The 16638-nt window shown below is 47.3% G+C and overlaps 1 protein-coding gene across 2 annotated transcripts in view; it reads right to left on the bottom strand.

Moving 5' to 3' along the window:
- OPHN1 (oligophrenin 1) overlaps positions 1-16638 on the bottom strand; it is a 69201-nt gene that overhangs the window by 13697 nt on the left and 38866 nt on the right. For both annotated transcript variants that reach the window (XM_052813347.1, XM_052813346.1), the window contains exons 6-17: positions 16208-16318; positions 15375-15479; positions 14250-14379; positions 12823-12923; positions 10613-10704; positions 10410-10488; positions 9055-9088; positions 7153-7215; positions 5993-6067; positions 3731-3815; positions 3312-3370; positions 1676-1781 (exon numbers count right to left, since the gene is read on the bottom strand). In XM_052813347.1, coding sequence (XP_052669307.1) covers positions 1676-1781; positions 3312-3370; positions 3731-3815; positions 5993-6067; positions 7153-7215; positions 9055-9088; positions 10410-10488; positions 10613-10704; positions 12823-12923; positions 14250-14379; positions 15375-15479; positions 16208-16318 — 1040 coding nt within the window. The remainder of the gene's footprint in view (positions 1-1675; positions 1782-3311; positions 3371-3730; positions 3816-5992; positions 6068-7152; positions 7216-9054; positions 9089-10409; positions 10489-10612; positions 10705-12822; positions 12924-14249; positions 14380-15374; positions 15480-16207; positions 16319-16638) is intronic.

The following is a 16638-nucleotide window of genomic DNA, read 5'->3' as shown; positions in this document are numbered from 1 at the left end:
TCAATTTTCTTCATTTTGTTTCAGCAGAATTTGTTTCCCAACCCTACCAGAGATAAAACATGCCTCTAGCCATGACATGCACGTTTGGCTAGGACAACTGTTTGGGAGAGCTACACGCTGGCGGCATTTTTATTTGATCCCCTCCCACTCCTAGCTCCTGTTTTAACCCTGCAATCAAGAGTCATCTGCGCAATACATACGCAAAAGGAATCATGTCAATTGGAATACCCTATTTATCCAGAACTGACTTTGGGCTTTAATTTTTCCTCTCCCTGAAGGAGGAGGACCGAATGCAGGGAGCACGCTTTGGAGGTTTTAAGTAAATCTCTACACAGCATCTTCTTTCTGAAAGAACCACCATTTTCACAGAACAGAGCTCTCTCTGTCCAGCAGCCTTCAAGCTTTGGAGGACCGTGCAAGCGTGCGGAGCAGCACCAACTGTTGACTGAAGTACTAACCACCTAGGTGGGCACTACCTGTTTCCAAAAGCAGGCCAGAGGAGAGAGACTCTGATGCTGACACGTAATGAATTCTGGGTTTGCCCTGTAGCTCTGGTGTTAAAGGGGTTTCTGTCAGCATGAAGGGGAGAGGAAACAGAATTTAAGCATAAGCACTTTAAGGAATAAACACAGTGACCACAAGTACAGTGTTAGCTTCATCGGACTGCACGCCAGTCACTCAGCTCTGCCACTTATGCAGAGAGGTTTCTAAAAACCACACAAACATGTGCATGAAAGGCTGGAACCAGATGGCAGGCAGGATCCACCAGCCAGCCCTCCTCTCCCCAAAGAGAGGGCATGGCACCGGTGGCCAAGCACTTGCCTTGAGTATCAGGACATGATAATCCCAGATCAGCCCTGCTTATTTCTGAAACAGTCCAGTTTTGAAAACGACTCCTCCAAAGGTCCAAAGCAAGCCCTGTCATACAAAAGCCATTGCTTCTGCAAGCCCTGGTCCTTCCTGACCTGCACACAGATTGCTCCCTTGCTTTTGAGCTTCACCATGACTCGCCACAAGCCTCTCTCCCTGCTGTGCCCCTGCTCCTCCCTGGGGTGGAGAGGGCAGAGCTTCCACACTGAGCCTTCACATTCGGTGTGACAAGGAGGCAGGAAAATACCCATTTCCCAATGCAGTGCTGGTGCTATTATCATCAAGTAACAGACTTTCAGTGGCTCACCGGTGGAAGCAGCATGGCTCAGTGCCACCAAGCATCCAACATGCCTGTATGAGAGCAGAGACTGACACACTCAAGCCTTCGTGCTGCTCTAAGGGCTCAGGACATTGAATCCATAGAGCAGCACATAAAACCAAAGCATGTTTCACGTTCAGCCCATGGGCACAGTTCCTACAGCCATTCCCAAACCCCAGACCTAATGTTCTTTTTAACTGGAGTGAGAGGTGACAATTTATAGCTCTGCTGTCAGAGGGTATTTTAATTTTAAAATTATTTCTTGCTTGGTACTTGTCAGAAAGGGGATGAAAGTGGCAATTAGAAAGAGAAGCATCACTTAATGCAGTGGGTAGCAAGGATAATCATACCATTTGTGCAGTCCAAATATAAATTCTTAGGGGGACTGTGGTGGATACAATTTTGCAAACCTGCCACAAAAAAAGACTTGTTCTGCTGACTCCATTATTCCCCTTACTTTGGCTTTAGAGAAAAACGTCTGCTTACTTGACGAGGTGTTGTATGAGGAGCTCTAACATCTCTCTGTTCTTGTCAGGTAGTTTATAGACGAGCGCGTGAATGGCTCCCAGCCTGTAATCCAGGTTCTCAGATTCTGCAAAGAAGTAACACAAAGAAAAGTTTGTGCCCACCACTTTCAAAGTAAATACATAAGAGAAAGATAAAACCAAAGAAAAATCTGTGGGAGCTGTTCCTTCTGCAACGTAGGGCTGGCTGGCCAAACCTGGCGAAGGGAAGCAGAAGGAAAGTGAGATTACATAGCAACAGGGTAATCATTGTGAGAAACAAAATGAAGTGGAAAGAGGGAGAAATGAAGCTTGAAAGGGAGCTGAGGGTCACACTCTGCCTCTGAGCATGGCTGGGGAAACAGGCTGGGCATGGCCAGGTATTCCCCTTCACACCCTTGCCCCGCACACCAGCACACCTGGGGAACACACGGCCTCTCTGCTGGGTATCTTATCAGCCCAGATAGCTGTAACACCGAACCACATGGTGAAATGTCCTGCAGGGAAAAAAAATTGAGTCCCTGACCCAAAGAGGTCACCCTTAGAAGCATAAATAATCGAGAAACAATAAAATACTCAGTGTGAAAAGAATAGGGTGGGATCTTGGTAGCTGGGAAGCTTAATGGTGCAAGTTTCTGAGAGAGGGTAGGGGAGGGATTACGATTTTGCACATACCCAGCCATCATTGGTTTAACCAGTTCTGAAACTAATAAATCTTGGGCTTGAGCACAATCTGTAGGTGGTGGAAAATTTTCATTTCCAAGAAAGAACAAGTGTTATTAATTCTCCAGAGGTCCAAACAGAGGACAGGCAGGCACTCTCCTACCCTCCTGTTGACTTCAAGGAGGCATGGGGGTGTTAAGGATGCTTTAATCCAAAGTGTTTCTGAGTGTGCCATAAATTTCCAAATGCCAGTACTCTCATGCTGAGGGACATGACCAACTCCTTGTATCCATGTAGTCTCCATCTCAGCATGCTGGCTCTTAACACGCTCTGAGGATGCAGCCAGTTCAGAACTATTATGGCTTATTTGAAATGGCCATAACAGGACAGCCGAGGACTGGCCAGTTTAGCACAGGCAATGCCCTGTCAGTATACCTATGTTACTTGGCTAATCTCTGTTAATACTGGCTGTGGCTTAGTCCCAAGAGCTACAGCAGAAAAATGTCTTTCATATATTGGTAGACACTTTGGATTCAACATCCCAGAACAAATTTCATGACCTAAAGGAAGCACCTATCTATCTGTATGGCAACAGCACATCCCATTCCCTCACAGGTTTTAAAATAAATATATTAATAGTATCGAGAAACAATTCTTCTGGGACACTTGTGCTGATTTCAGGTTAGTTGACATCCCCTGGCTCTCCAGACCCTCTGAGAGCATGAAACCCTGTTAGAGGGAAGAGTACTGCAATAGCAAAGAAAGGAAGGGAAGAAACACCACCACCTCCCTTGCACAATTAAGCACTCAAAAGAGAGGTTCACTGCTCTTTCTACAGGGGGCAGCAGCTGGACACCCTGGTGTTGGGCTGGCAGAGCTCTGTCAAGTGATTTTGATGTCCACTGGTTGGGGAGGGCAGGGCTAGGGACCATCAGCAAGGCAGCTGCAGGACTTACTGGCAGCCAGGACCAACTCTTTGTGGAGCTTGTACGTCATGACAGGTTCAGACAGGTTCCTGCAATAACCAGAAAGAAAACTAAGCTCTGGCAGGGCAGCACAACCCACTCATGACTGATCTTGAAGGACTGACGGGCAAACCTGCTCGCCCTCCAGTACCACTGGTTCCTGGTGGCATCTCCCCCCAGCCAGTATTATTTAAACAGCTTTCCCCATGGGATATGGGGTTTCTACAACAGGTATATTTCTCAAAAAATGATACAGAATTAAAAAATCCATTCCTCTTCCCAAAGCCTTTGTCACTTCTTTGCCCTTTCCAACAGCCAGCTGTTAACATCTGGCAGTTCAATCCGCTTTTCACCTGGATCAGCCCCGAGCTCTTTTGCCCAGTCGGGGCAGGTGGGATCTGCAGTGCTACCTGAGATAAAACTTCAGTGAGCTGGTAATCGTCTTGATGTCCCAATCGCCGCTTTGGAGATCCACGTCCCCTGGACATTTTGGATCTGGAGGAAGAACAAAATGGCTTTAAAATAAGGCCCATTTGAGGTTGTTAAAAGCTAGCACACTCTCAGGGAGGGTATCCTCTCGAGATGAACGAAGCCACAGCAGCACATGAGGAAAGCTCCTGATTCTCATGGTTGGGAAAAGCAGAACAGTACCAGCATCAGTATTTTAGAAAGCTGAGGAGCAGTGCTAACTAGGGACAAAGGAAGAAGCAGAAGGTAACATTTAAGCAGTGGTGAAAAGTTAGTGAGAGCATATTCTCTATAGTTTGTTTTTTCCCAGCATAGCCAAGACTGGCAGAAACAACACATTTCAACAGATCCAAGACAAGCTTTCTGATATCCAAAGTAATCTAAGTGTCCAGCTCCAATCCCTCCTTCGCACCTACTCCCCTGAAGGCTATTCTGGGAATATTCCCTCTTGCTGCATGGAGAGGAGGGAGCTCAGAGGAGGCGGCTCTTTGCTCCTGCCTACCCTCACCGAACAACCACATCACTTCTGCAGTACGATGAAGTAAAGGACATGGTTGGAGGATGGGGGGCAGCTGGACTAAAGAAATAAACTGCATGATTTATTTTAAAAAAGAAACAGGACTAGAGACAAAACAAACAAACAAACAAATCTATCTTCTTACTGAAGTTCAGGATGAAATCCTTCTGCAGCAGTTATTTCTGTGTTGTTGGACTTTCCATCATGAGTTCATACACAGTGGGGTGGCAAGTGGTCAACCAGACCAATGCATATAAATAAAATGAAAAGCCACTCACTGGTGGGGTTCAGAGGAGAAAACCACAGAGCTACTCACAGGGAGGGTGAGAATCAAGAAGCAATAGAAACTTAGGCTAAGTAATTAGTCATCATGCAAGCGTAACCAGACAGCTGTCTGAAGTTGTGGCTCCGTGGGAATTGGGTACAGCTATATGTCAGCACACACCAGCTGTTTTAATAAACAATAGTAAAAGCAATAGTAAACAATAGTAAAAAACAATATTAAAAGCCTGCGAATACTACATTAATATCAGATGTCTGCACAGGGAGCTGGTGTAAGGCCGAGGCACATGGGTATCAATGTAAACGTACCTCCTGCCCCATGCTCCAGCCCCTCGGGTAGGGACGGTGAGAACGGCTCAGCCTTTGGGCATGTGGGAGACCAACCCTCGGGGCTCACAGCCTGCCCCGGCCCATGCGTGCCATGGGGCAGGGGCACGATGGCCTCAGCCAGGTCCCAGCCTGGGAGCGACGCTGCTGAGCCCCACAACCTGCTGCAGGGAGTTTAACCGTTTCTCATATAAAGACTACCCACCAATTCCCATGCTTGTATGAAACACAAGGTTCAGTGCACAGAAAGGCTTACAGCAGAAATGCATACATTGACTTATTAACGTATACATTGCATACAGTGAGGTATCCCAGTCCTTCCAGGTGAAAACCTTAAACCAGGGTAACGGCCTCTCTGCAGAGGCCACCTTCCCAGTATAGCTCTCCATGATACCCCACCGAGGAAAAGGGTCCCCCGGAGCTCGTTCAGGTCTGGTTCTCATTTGCACTGCCTAAATAAGAACGGGGACACAGGCTGTTACCAAAGGAAAGGAGTCATGATGGTTGGGTAAGCAATGATTCTCACTGTTGCTCGACTGCTGGGTGATGCTGGCAAACCCATGCCACGTGTGCCCGACTGTGCGAGCAGCCCCGCTGTCCACAGCCCTCCGCTGCTGCCGCGGCTCAACTGGGAGCTTCTGCGGCCCCAGGCTGGGAGCTGCCGGCTGCGCAGGCAGCAGAGGAGAGGGCGAGGGCTCGTCTCTCCTTGGCCAACATCCTGCACTCCGGGCCTGTGGCAGGAACGTGTCCCCAGCACATGACTCCAAAATGCCTGGATATTTTTAGCACACAATGGGAGAAGGCTTGTCCCCGCTGCTCCAGAGTCACTGCCTTGCTTTATGTCACTTAACGTAAAATGCAGGTTGCACCACCAATAAATAAATGCAGTTTAAAGGGAGAGGCACTAGAGCAGGTTGCAGAAAAAAGCCCAGAAAAGAAGGGGAAGATGTGCCTCGGAGGGGCCACAGGGACCAAAAACCATGCTGGACATTTCTCACTGTGAAACCCGATCCTCTCTGTCCCTCTTAAGCAATATAAAAACAGGACAATCTAGTTGCGCAGAATAATTAATTCTTACCAAAAAAGGCATTCAGCAGCTTCTGCACCTGAATATTGCTGCCAACAGTCCGGTAGATGCCCTCCGTAGTAATCCCTAAGCAGGAGAAAGCCAAAGAGCGTTAGCCAAGGGGCTTCCCCAGCTGGAGGGAAGTCCAAAAGCCCCATCTAGTGGAACTCCTCTCCCAGCTATCGGGGTGCTGGCTCCGCCGAAACGCTTCTGCCCCAGGAACCACCCAGACTCTGTCCCCCCGCACCCCGGGCTGCCCCGCAGCACAGGGCTGCTGCTGCTGCCAGCGGACAGGAGCTCCGCTCGCCCACGGCAGGCACGGCCACCAGCACAGCCGGGACACGTACCTTCTGCCGGGATCGTGCCACGGTCAGGCAAGCACAGCCAGTGTGTGGAATATGTGCTCGAGCTGGCAAAGCCCTACCTGCCTAAAGACGCCACTTCTGGAAACAGTGCTGCTTTAATACGAATTTGTTCAAATTGTCACAGAAGGCAAACGCGTTTCAGCATATTCTTCAAAAATATTAGCTGATGTTAGGAAAGACAGAACTGCTGTATTTGGCCGGCTCCGTGAGGAGAGTCTCATTACCCTGCTCCTCCCCACTTCAGCAGGGCTGGGCTGGCCACATCCCCCAAAGGCTCTGGATATGAAACCAGCCACCTTTCCCTGCGGCAGCCAGGTGATCCAGCTGTTCTGGAGCGATTTATCTTCATCCTATAGCCCACGCTAGCCACGTACACTGGTACAGGCTGGGCGTTTCACGAAAGACCAGAGGGTGAGCTATCATCCATCAGCCTGCTTCTGTCCTGCTGCTTTTAACAAAATGGGTCTGAATAACCCGATACCCCAGTTAACCCCTGCCTGTCCCCGGAGTACAGAGAGACTTCCAGAGCTGTTTTCCTTCTGCCTAACAATGAGTTTTCTCGGAGTCAAAGATGAGAAACTGATGAAAGAAAACAGCATAAAGATGGAAATTCAATCCTAACTGATTTGGTATAACATCTGGACCACGCAGGATTTCTGCTCCTCTGACACGCGTTCTTCAGTTAAAAGTCAAAGTCTCGTTTCATTGACTAACAACACTATACTGCAGAAAATACAATATAATTCAAGGCCACGGGAAGCAACGCCAGGATGGCGGCACCTCCTGATGCCAGGGCGGGCACCTTACCTTTTGTTTCCACTGCGTTGATGCACTTGCGTACAAACTTGAAGCCAACCTCGTTCAGTTCCACTGTTTCAAACAAGGGAAGAAGGGTTACCTGCCCGAGCACCAGCACGCGGCTCCCCATGGAAAACTACTGGGAAGGCCCCATACCCAGACCCTGCTCGGCACACAAAGCTGCAGTGCCCCAGCACACAGCCGGGTTCACACATGCATCTGCACCGTGTACATCCCTCCATGAAAACACAGGCATTCTTTAAATCCTGACAAGGAATTATTAGTTCCATATGTTCTCCCTTTTTCCTTGAGTCTATTTTGAGTTACAGCATTGCTCCCTACCCACTTTCTGTCTTTAATAATAAAAGTGTAAATCAGAGTCCCGCCACATGTGAATTTGTGTCTGATAAGGAGTTGATTAATTGTTTCCAGAGCACTACAAGATCTGCAGTTAAGGCTTTTCCACATCATAGGAACATATAATTTCTGCTTATCTACTTGACTAGATTAAAAAGCAAAAACAATACTGCTTGATATGCTGAGTAAAGCAGAACACAGTTTTTCTTCCAGCCAATTAACCACTGCCTATCTCTGTGCCTGTCTTGCAGGCATCACGAAGCAGGTAGAAAGTCAGGATTTTTTTCTATACACATATTTCAACTTCTGTAATCACACCACTACTTCTGCTATTTTTTCTGGGATATCTGGAAGGATTGTCCAAGTTATAATGCAAAATATCTTTCTGTTCAGTGGAAACATTTATATTGAATTTCTCCTAAATGACCATGCTGTTGTTGGGTTTGGTTTGGTTTGGTTTGTGTTGGGTTTTTTTTAGGGGGGGAGGGGGTTGCGGGGTGGGTCACGGGGGGAGTTGTAGGGTTTTTTGGAGGGGGGTGAGTTGTTTGTTTGTTGTTTTTTTTTTTAACTTAAACCAACATGCTGCTTGAAAAAACAGCCACAAGACACATCTGGACCAACTCCAGTCACAGCACAGGCCATGTTGGTGAATCCTATGAAATCACTGTATTTTCAGCAAGTTGTTTATAATGATTCTCTTTTCTCTGAGCAACAGTGACGAAAAGGTCAGATATATCTTAGCTCTAACACAGGAATGAGTAAAGACACCATTAAGCACAGATGGTATAATACGACTTGAAGTCTTTCTAGCTCTAATCTATTAAAAATAGAGTGTATTTACTTTTGTGAAACACTGAGTCTCATTCTTTCCAGGCATGTAATGCAAACACAGTCAAACAACAGGTTTCATGCTTACGCCTCTGTTGATGCTACCTCTATGCTCATTAAAGTCAGCTAATTAAAGTGCTTATAAAAGTAAGCTCTAAGATACAGAATGCAAGTTTCCACTCAGCTAAGGAAGCCTCAGCGCTTTCCATAGCAGCACGCTCAGCCACTGCTGAGTAATGGGCTGTAAAAGGGGAAAGGCAAAGGGACAGCAGCCTGCCCCAGGGCAGCGGGTAGGGTACACCCCACTTGTGAAAGGGGAGACACAGGACAAGGTGGTGGGATGGGAGCTCCGGGGAACTAAATGCCACCTCTATTTTCCTATTACAATATTTGCGAAGGGAAATGTCTTCAAAATCTCTCACTGATCTTTTTTTCCCCTCTGTTATTTTGAGGTTTAGAGGTGCAAATTGAACTTCGCATCCTGCTAGTTCTGGCTAAACAAAAACTGCACATTGCAATCGATAACTTTTACCGTTTGCAACTCATTCTTATCTGGCCTCAGTATCAGACACTGTGATGAAAAGGAAAGAAGTTACACTGCTGCCACAGAGGGAATACACAGCCTATTCAGCAGAGATCGACGATGAGTGTATCTGCAAGGAAATATACTGCCCAACCTCCAGACAGCTTCAACAGCTCAGAGGAACAGCAGCAGAAATGACTCACTCTCTTCCTGTTTCGTGATGGGACTGTGGTAGATCTGGAAAAAGGGAGGGAATGGAGAAGGAAGAAACAAAAACATAATGCAACGTGATTTGATATTTATTTTCAAAAGAAAATGCAGCATCCCATAAATCACCCAAAGCCAATCACAAACAGTATGACAATGTCTCAAAGAAACGTCATTTTATAATTAAGCAAGATACCATTATCTACACAATAAACGAGTTTTTGCCGACTTCCTACATTTCACTGGAGCACCTATTTCTAGGAAAGAGGTCTCCTAAAAACTGAACAGGAAACTTTGTTTGTCCTCTAGGTGCCCTGTAAAAATGGCAGCTGGACAGTCTGGCACACAGGGGTTGTGGTTTTTTTGTTTGTTTGCTTGCTCTTAAAAATTGAAGTGTCAAGACAGTCCTCCATCCCATACAAAAATAAATTTTGTATTTTTTTATTAATAATAAACAGCAGGTACCATTCTTGATAGAAAATCAAAAATCCTTTATACATAATAACACATCATGTAAACCAAGTAAGCCCCAGGTGTCCCCTAAGTGACTGGCTGTCCAGCGCAAGCACACCGACCCTCTCCGCACTATCCAACGTCCTTTCTTGTTTAAACAAGTAGGGGAAAAGTGCTGTGGCGGATGCCCATGTCCCACCTTCCTGCTCCCACGTCCCACCTCCGCATCAGCAGCCACACAGCCCTGAGCAGGTCAGCAAGTGCACTCACTGCCAACCCTCTTCACCAAGCCCACCGAGGGAAAGGCAGTTCTCCAAAGGCAAGGGGAGCTGCCAGAAATGGGTTTTCCCGCACTATACATCATGCTGTCCATTTAGAGGAAATTCAGTAAAACGCAGGAGTCTTTGCTTTGCTTAGACTGAAGGAAGGGAACACCAGCAGGCACAGAAAGGCGGGTGAACACTGGTGCAGGGTGGCTGCTCCCATGGGCCAGACTTTCCAAATGCTGCTCAGAGCGGGGACAGACAAAAAAATCACCTCCTGCAGATTGGAGAGCGATTTGTGAGCAACAGAAATATGGAGCGTTCCAGACCCAGTAAGGCCACAGTCCTTAGGCAGTCTGGCACAACTAGGGAACGTACCAGAGCTTCAAAGGGGGAAAACAAAATCCCCATTGCAAGCTGTGCCACGAGCAGAACAGCATTAAGCCCCATTTCAGATGTGCAGTGGCTCAACTGATGCCTGAATTATGGGTACACCTCGCTGAACAGCAGCGAGGTGACAGCTGCAAAAAGGAACTCGCCAGTGGCTGTGTCACCGGTCTTCCCCAGGATCTGCCGGCAGAGGACACTGCTAGGCAGCATATTCACGGCTGGGCAGCAGCTCCTTGAACACTTACCGGCTCCTTCCCGTCCATGGCTTCCATCCACAGCCTTCGATTAGCTTCCGACAGTGCTTGCAGCGTGATGGTCCCAGACCTGCACAGAGTTCACCCAGGGACAGGCAGGAAAATGAAGCAAAAGTTGTTTTTAATAAAAAGCAAAGAGCAATTTCATCCAGGTTTGCAGGGTTTGGAGGCCATTTGAATACTAAGCATCTCACCTTTCATTAGTTTCAATGTCAAAACAAAACCTTTTGTCTATAGAGTCAGTCTTTCTCCTTACACAGGATTTCAGTGTCAAGTCTAAGGTACCCTAGGAGAGAATATGAAAGCCAAGGTTAGAGGAAAGAAACACAGGAGAGGATTTCGGGTTCCTCAGCACCCTTAGGCTGCAGCCCAGCAGGGCACTGCCCATAGAGCACCAGGGTCCCAGTGCGTGCCCTGCCAATCTGATGGCATTGGTACCAGGAGCACGGACAGTCCTTCCCACTCTCAACAAAGACAGAGATCAAAGGCTTTGTGAGCCAGGCTTCCTCTCCTCAGCCACAAAATGTTCTAGACTTCATGGCACTACCCCGCAAACAAGTGCTAAATATCTCAGCCACAAGCAATATGCCTCTGCAGAGTAGGAACGCTGCTATAAACAAACTTCATGAGGCAGTCACTTGGTCTTGGAGGTCAGGACCATGCTTGTCTGTTATCTGACACCACTGGGTCCTAACTTTTATCAGGGCTGATCAGCACTACGATCATCCATAGCATTCATGGTCCAAACAGCTTTACACAAAATACCTTGTAGAAAAGGAATGTTAACTGACCAAATCTAGAGTAGATGCACTCTGAAGAGAGGCCAGCACTGCAGGGCTGAGCTCTGGCCCTTTGCGTTCATGCCCCTGTACTCTGCAGCACAGTCAATTTGTAATGTGATTGTGAGATCTCCACAACTTTGGAGGAACTCTGAAGAGACATACAGGAGACCCTACAACCAACCAGACCCTAGGGTTGAGCGTGCAAGCCTGGAACGCATTAATCACCTTGACCGTCACTGCCACTGCATCTGCAAGACCTCTGACAGAAGCAGATCCAGGACAGCCCAGCAGCAAGGACAGCCTCCTCCAGGATTACATCCAGCTTACACTCCGTGATGATAATCTTCTGGCTGTGTTTTGTGTGTGTGCTGGTTGTTTGGGGGTTTTAAGAGCACTGCTTGTAATTGTGGCATTTGAAGTTGTGTGGCCAGCTGTGACCTGAAGGTGCAGACTACCAGAGCGCAAGAGTTTGGGAAGGGGACTAATTTACATTTTTGCAAGCCCCTACCTGCATTAATTGGCCTTACTAGGCATGTTTACAGCAGAAATGAAAATAGATCTCTCCAGTCAATAGTTTGGACATTACTTTGCCAAGGTCTCTGCCAAGGGCTTCCAAAAAATACATTTTATTTTATTGCTGCAGTGTGCAGAGGGCTGCCAAAGAACAGACCATGAGATCACGAACTGGAGAACAGCACGCCTGACTGGGAAGTCCCCAGGGGACATCGATCCATGGCAGAGGAGGGCGGGTGGACTCAGCTGGACGCACTTGCTGTACTCTGTCATCCACGCCTGCATCCTACCCCTCCTCTGTCACGCTGAGGAACTGCAGGGAACTCCCAGACACACCGGTAAAAAACATTTTGTGAAAGAAGCAGTTCCCCAAATTGTTGCCTTATTGCAGTTCAGAGCTACAACCACTGCCCTCTCCTCCTTTCCTAACACCGGTCCCACCCACACGTAACCAGTTTTGAGAACAGAATTCAAAATCAAAAACCAGTGACTGTGTGAACATGCAAAGGCAGAGAAATACTGCTTTTGGAAGCACTCATCTAACAACTTGAGTAATTCAAGCACTTGCAATCACTGACAGAGGGCTATGTGCAAACCAGGCTGCGGGTTCACCACCCATTTGCATGGATAAATATAAAAATTAGCTTGTCTAGAAAGGCAGAAATTCCACACTAGACAAACTCGCAAGTCACCACTGTCTGAATAACGCTTATGTTACACAAACCCGTGTCTCCACTGCCAAACCCTGCAGGTCATTTGGGCGAGAGGGAGGTGAAACTTCTCTTCACAGAGGTGCTTCTTTCAGGTCGCACCAAACCACCCGCCTGTGTGGCCAGGCAGGGAGGGGACATGAAACCCACCCCTCCGCTCCGTGGCCAGGAGCCCTTCCACAGCTGCAGCCACAGCACTGGGACCAGCCCACTGCCGGCATGTCTTAAGGACCGGTGCTGCCAGACAACTGCTCCCGACAGCAGGGCTGGCCTCTACTGCCCTGGACGTGGCACTTGTACGTCTATTTGCTTACGGAAAGAGATGATGTGGGTGGATTGAAGGTGAGACCTGATGGGTGCGTCAGTGTTTGCAGACATCCCTCCAAGAAACCAACTTACTTGCTTAGCTCCAGGCTTCTGGTCCATGGGCGTCATCCGTAAGGTTTTTGCCTCTTTTTCATACTGGCAGTAATATTTCACCCAGGAGATGCCCAGCGCCCCTGTAGAAACACATGGGAAGCTGGTGTCAGAGACAGCACCGTAGCTGGATGCAGCCGGCAAGGCATGGCTGGCATTTCCCACATGTCCACGCTTCTCTGGGGATGGACAGTGCCGGCCCCACAGGGACACCTCCCTGGCGAGAGCCAGGAGGAGGAGAGGAGCACAGGGCGGCAGCCGCCTCCAGCACCCTTCCAAAACACTACTGGTGAAAGGGCATTTGTGGGATTTTGGTGGCAAGCCAAGCTGGTTTGGCCAAGTCCAGCCAAGACCTACACTGGCAGGATCCTACGTGTCTTGAATGCCTGTTTCACACAGACACCACTATTTTTTCCTGTTGATGAAAACTTGGCAGTAAAGACAACAGCATCTTTAAAACACTCTAAAGTTCCTATTTATATCACACTAAATTTATTGTCACTTTTCTTTGTTGTCTTACCTGAACCCCTTTATATGAAATACTTCAACTGATATTTTTTCTGTAATTTTTTTTAACTTGCAGTGTCAGGAAGAACAACTCTCTTCATACTCGATTTATAGGGGAAACATAAATAGAGGCAGCATGCCAAAGTCATTGGCATGCAGGAATGTGCAACATTTGTTTGTGGTCTAAAATTACCATCTATGTGTTTTCTTTTAAAAGCAGGATAAACATACATACAAATACATCTATAAATACATTTGTACACAAAATCCAAAAATTAACTGCTCACAAAGTAAGTTGTCTGTAGACTCAGAGGCCACAGCTCTGCATACAGGCTTTTGTCCCCTGAGTATTCATGCTTGCATGGCCATGGAAAGCTACAGTGAGTATTTGTAAAAGACTGAATTTCGTTTGATTTGATTCTGCACAGAATCACAACAAGTTTCACTCTCAGCAGCTTAACTCTCATTGCTGGTTAACACTTCAGCTGAGCTCAGATGCCCTCGGAGATGCTGTGAGAGGGAAGCTGGGCAGGACACCAGATTCGTTCTGATAAAACGCAGCCAAGGTGCAATCTGCCAGAGCTCCGGTCTCTCCAGTGCTACGAAGGAGTAATAAATCTCATCTAATTTGAGCGCAGGGCAATTACCTCCTTGCTTACACGGCTCATGTAACCCGGAGAAAGCTCTGTGCCACCACTGAGAAAGCTGGCAGCTAAAGTCGCCAGTGATTCCCCAGGCACTGGCAGGCGGTGACACCCCGTGCAGCACAGCCCACAGCAACGCCGCAGCTAAAGCTGGCCTAGCCACGGGAGCTGAGCGCAGCCCACGCCGCAGGGCTATAAGCAGGGCAGCCCAGGCTCACGCGTTCTTTAATGCATTCAGGTGCATATAAAAGCCATTACATTTCTCCTGAGTGTAGAGATAGCCCTCAATGGTTGGCTGCCCAGGTAGCTTGCAGGTTAGAGGGGCTTCCTTCATCCTCTTCTTCAGGTCTTCCAGCTCCTCCCGCGTGCTGGAAAAATGATTCCTTGTCTGTTGAGAGAAAACAAAAAGAAGCACATTTGAACATGAGCAAAGAGCAAGCTTCAGGTATTCCTGGTCAAATTTTAGGTGCTCTGGCAGAAACAAATCAGTCCCCAATGTACAAAATGCAGAAGCCACTCCACAAATTCACAGGAAAACTCCAGCCGTAAGAACATTGGGCACTTAAACATGACTGAAAAGACAAGGTTTAACATACCGTGCATGGCAACGGTGCTGACAAGTCACGACTGGGAGGACACCTGTTCTTTCAATAAAAGAAACTTAGCACATTTTAAGGCTAGGTGGAGCAGAAGGAAGCACTTGAACTCCTCTTCACACCATTGTTTAGGTAACAGGTGTGTTCTCCTACAAAACTAAGGCATTGATTCCTCAAAAGATCATGCTACACGGCTTGGCATGAAATAATTTTTAAAGAGTCACGTCAACACAGGGTACAAAATCAAGGCATTTTTATAGAACACCACTTAGACCAATTAATACGCCAGCAGCAAACTCAGCTTGGCACAGATTTATGGCTGTTGTTCCACGGAAACAAGGGCCAGCCATGAAAGACTGAGAATAAAAGAAATGGGACACAGATATTTTACTCCATGTATACTTACCCAGCAGAAGAGCTTACCAAAGCATGTAGTAAGCTGATACCATTAAGATCAAGACTGGGGGCCTTATTAGAAGACGTGTACAATTTCAATCTCATGAAATTGGAAGAAATTCTCAGCTTGTTTACGCACAAGGTTAAATGATACAATTGCAATAGCCCCTTCTAGGGAGAGAAAAACACTGTAATAGCACCTGCAGATTCTCTTGTGCAGGATAGGAGAAAATACACGTGAACTGAGAAGGAAGTAACTTTATCTGTACCTCCCACAATGCAAACATGGACAGTTTGTTTTGCATGGAAAAGCATTGCCACCAGAGGCATTTAAATACAAATGAGAACAGAAGTCACATGCAAAAAATACTTCAGCTGGGCAGGAACTCACATTCTGCAGGCTGAGCTGAAGCTGCTGTTTGTAAGGGAGGAAATCCTGTGTGAGCTCAACTGTCAGGTTGTTGTAAGTAAAGAGGCTGTGGAGAAAAGCCAGCACCTGCAAAGGAGGGAAAAGACACAGATTAAACTTCTCTTCTATATTTCTAATCAGAGGAAAGATAGATAGGAAGCGGGGTTTCAGAAATTACATATACAAATTTTTTTTTTTTTTCTTACAGTTTTGGAGTGATGCAAGTCTTAGTATGACTTACCCCCCACAATGTCCCTAAAGCCCAGGTCTACCACCCACACATCTGTCTTAATAAAACACACCCGAAATGAAAGACCCTGCTGGGACAACAAGAGTAGATCTGCAGATTGCTTGTCCACGAGACCTACATGATCCCACGCTCAACCGCATCCGGCGCCAGGGCAGCGCCACCCACCCAGGGCAGGGTCCCTGTACTGGTACCACTGCAGCCCGTGCCGTGACAGGCAAGCGGACCAGATAACAACTCTCTCCCTCTGAAGACAACTAACGCTTACTAAACACAAAGTGTCCAAGATAATTCAAAACAAGACCTCTAGCTACCTACAGCGTCCAGCCGGTTCCTCAAGATCGACTTACAGACACGAGAAACAAGTCCGTGGCCTCATGGTGTTCCAGCAAACACCACTAAGGCTATTAAGCTGCAGCAATCCAAGTGTGCAAGGTTAACTCCTGCTCTATCACAAGACTCCCCAGGACTGAATCCAACCTGGTAACTCATCCCTTCCTCTGACTGTCAGCCAGTCAGCATATCTGAGCATCAAACAACAAGGCCTGAAAGAAAAGGAAGCTCCTACCGGTTCAACGATACTGAATTTCTTGCTTTCTTGCACCTCCTGGATCTGGTACACATACTCGAGGGAGGACTCAAAGAAATTGTGTCTCTCTTTGTCAACCTGAAGGTCAGCCTGGAAGAAAGAGCGAGAGGTGAAAAAAGAAAATACATCACATCTAGCTTGACAATATTTGACTAGCATTTGTCTGTCAGCCCATAAATCGTTCTGTCCTCACTTAAGAAAAAGCCGGCCAAAGGTGTTCAGCCCATGTTTTGAACACTTTGCACAGAACCAGAAGACTGGAACACTGACCATTCGTCTCAGGTCTGCCCTTTTCTGGCTCCCTTTCATTTATGGATCCAGAACCTCACCCCATTCTGCAAGGAGAAGGCTTTCCTGAAGTGTATTTGTTATTTTAGCATAAGCTCCTTCTCCACCTGTATGTAGCCCTG

Source organism: Harpia harpyja, chromosome 18 (genome assembly GCF_026419915.1).
Source record: "Harpia harpyja isolate bHarHar1 chromosome 18, bHarHar1 primary haplotype, whole genome shotgun sequence".
NCBI classification, from domain to species: Eukaryota; Metazoa; Chordata; class Aves; order Accipitriformes; family Accipitridae; genus Harpia; species Harpia harpyja.
This window is presented reverse-complemented; position numbering and strand designations above follow the sequence as displayed.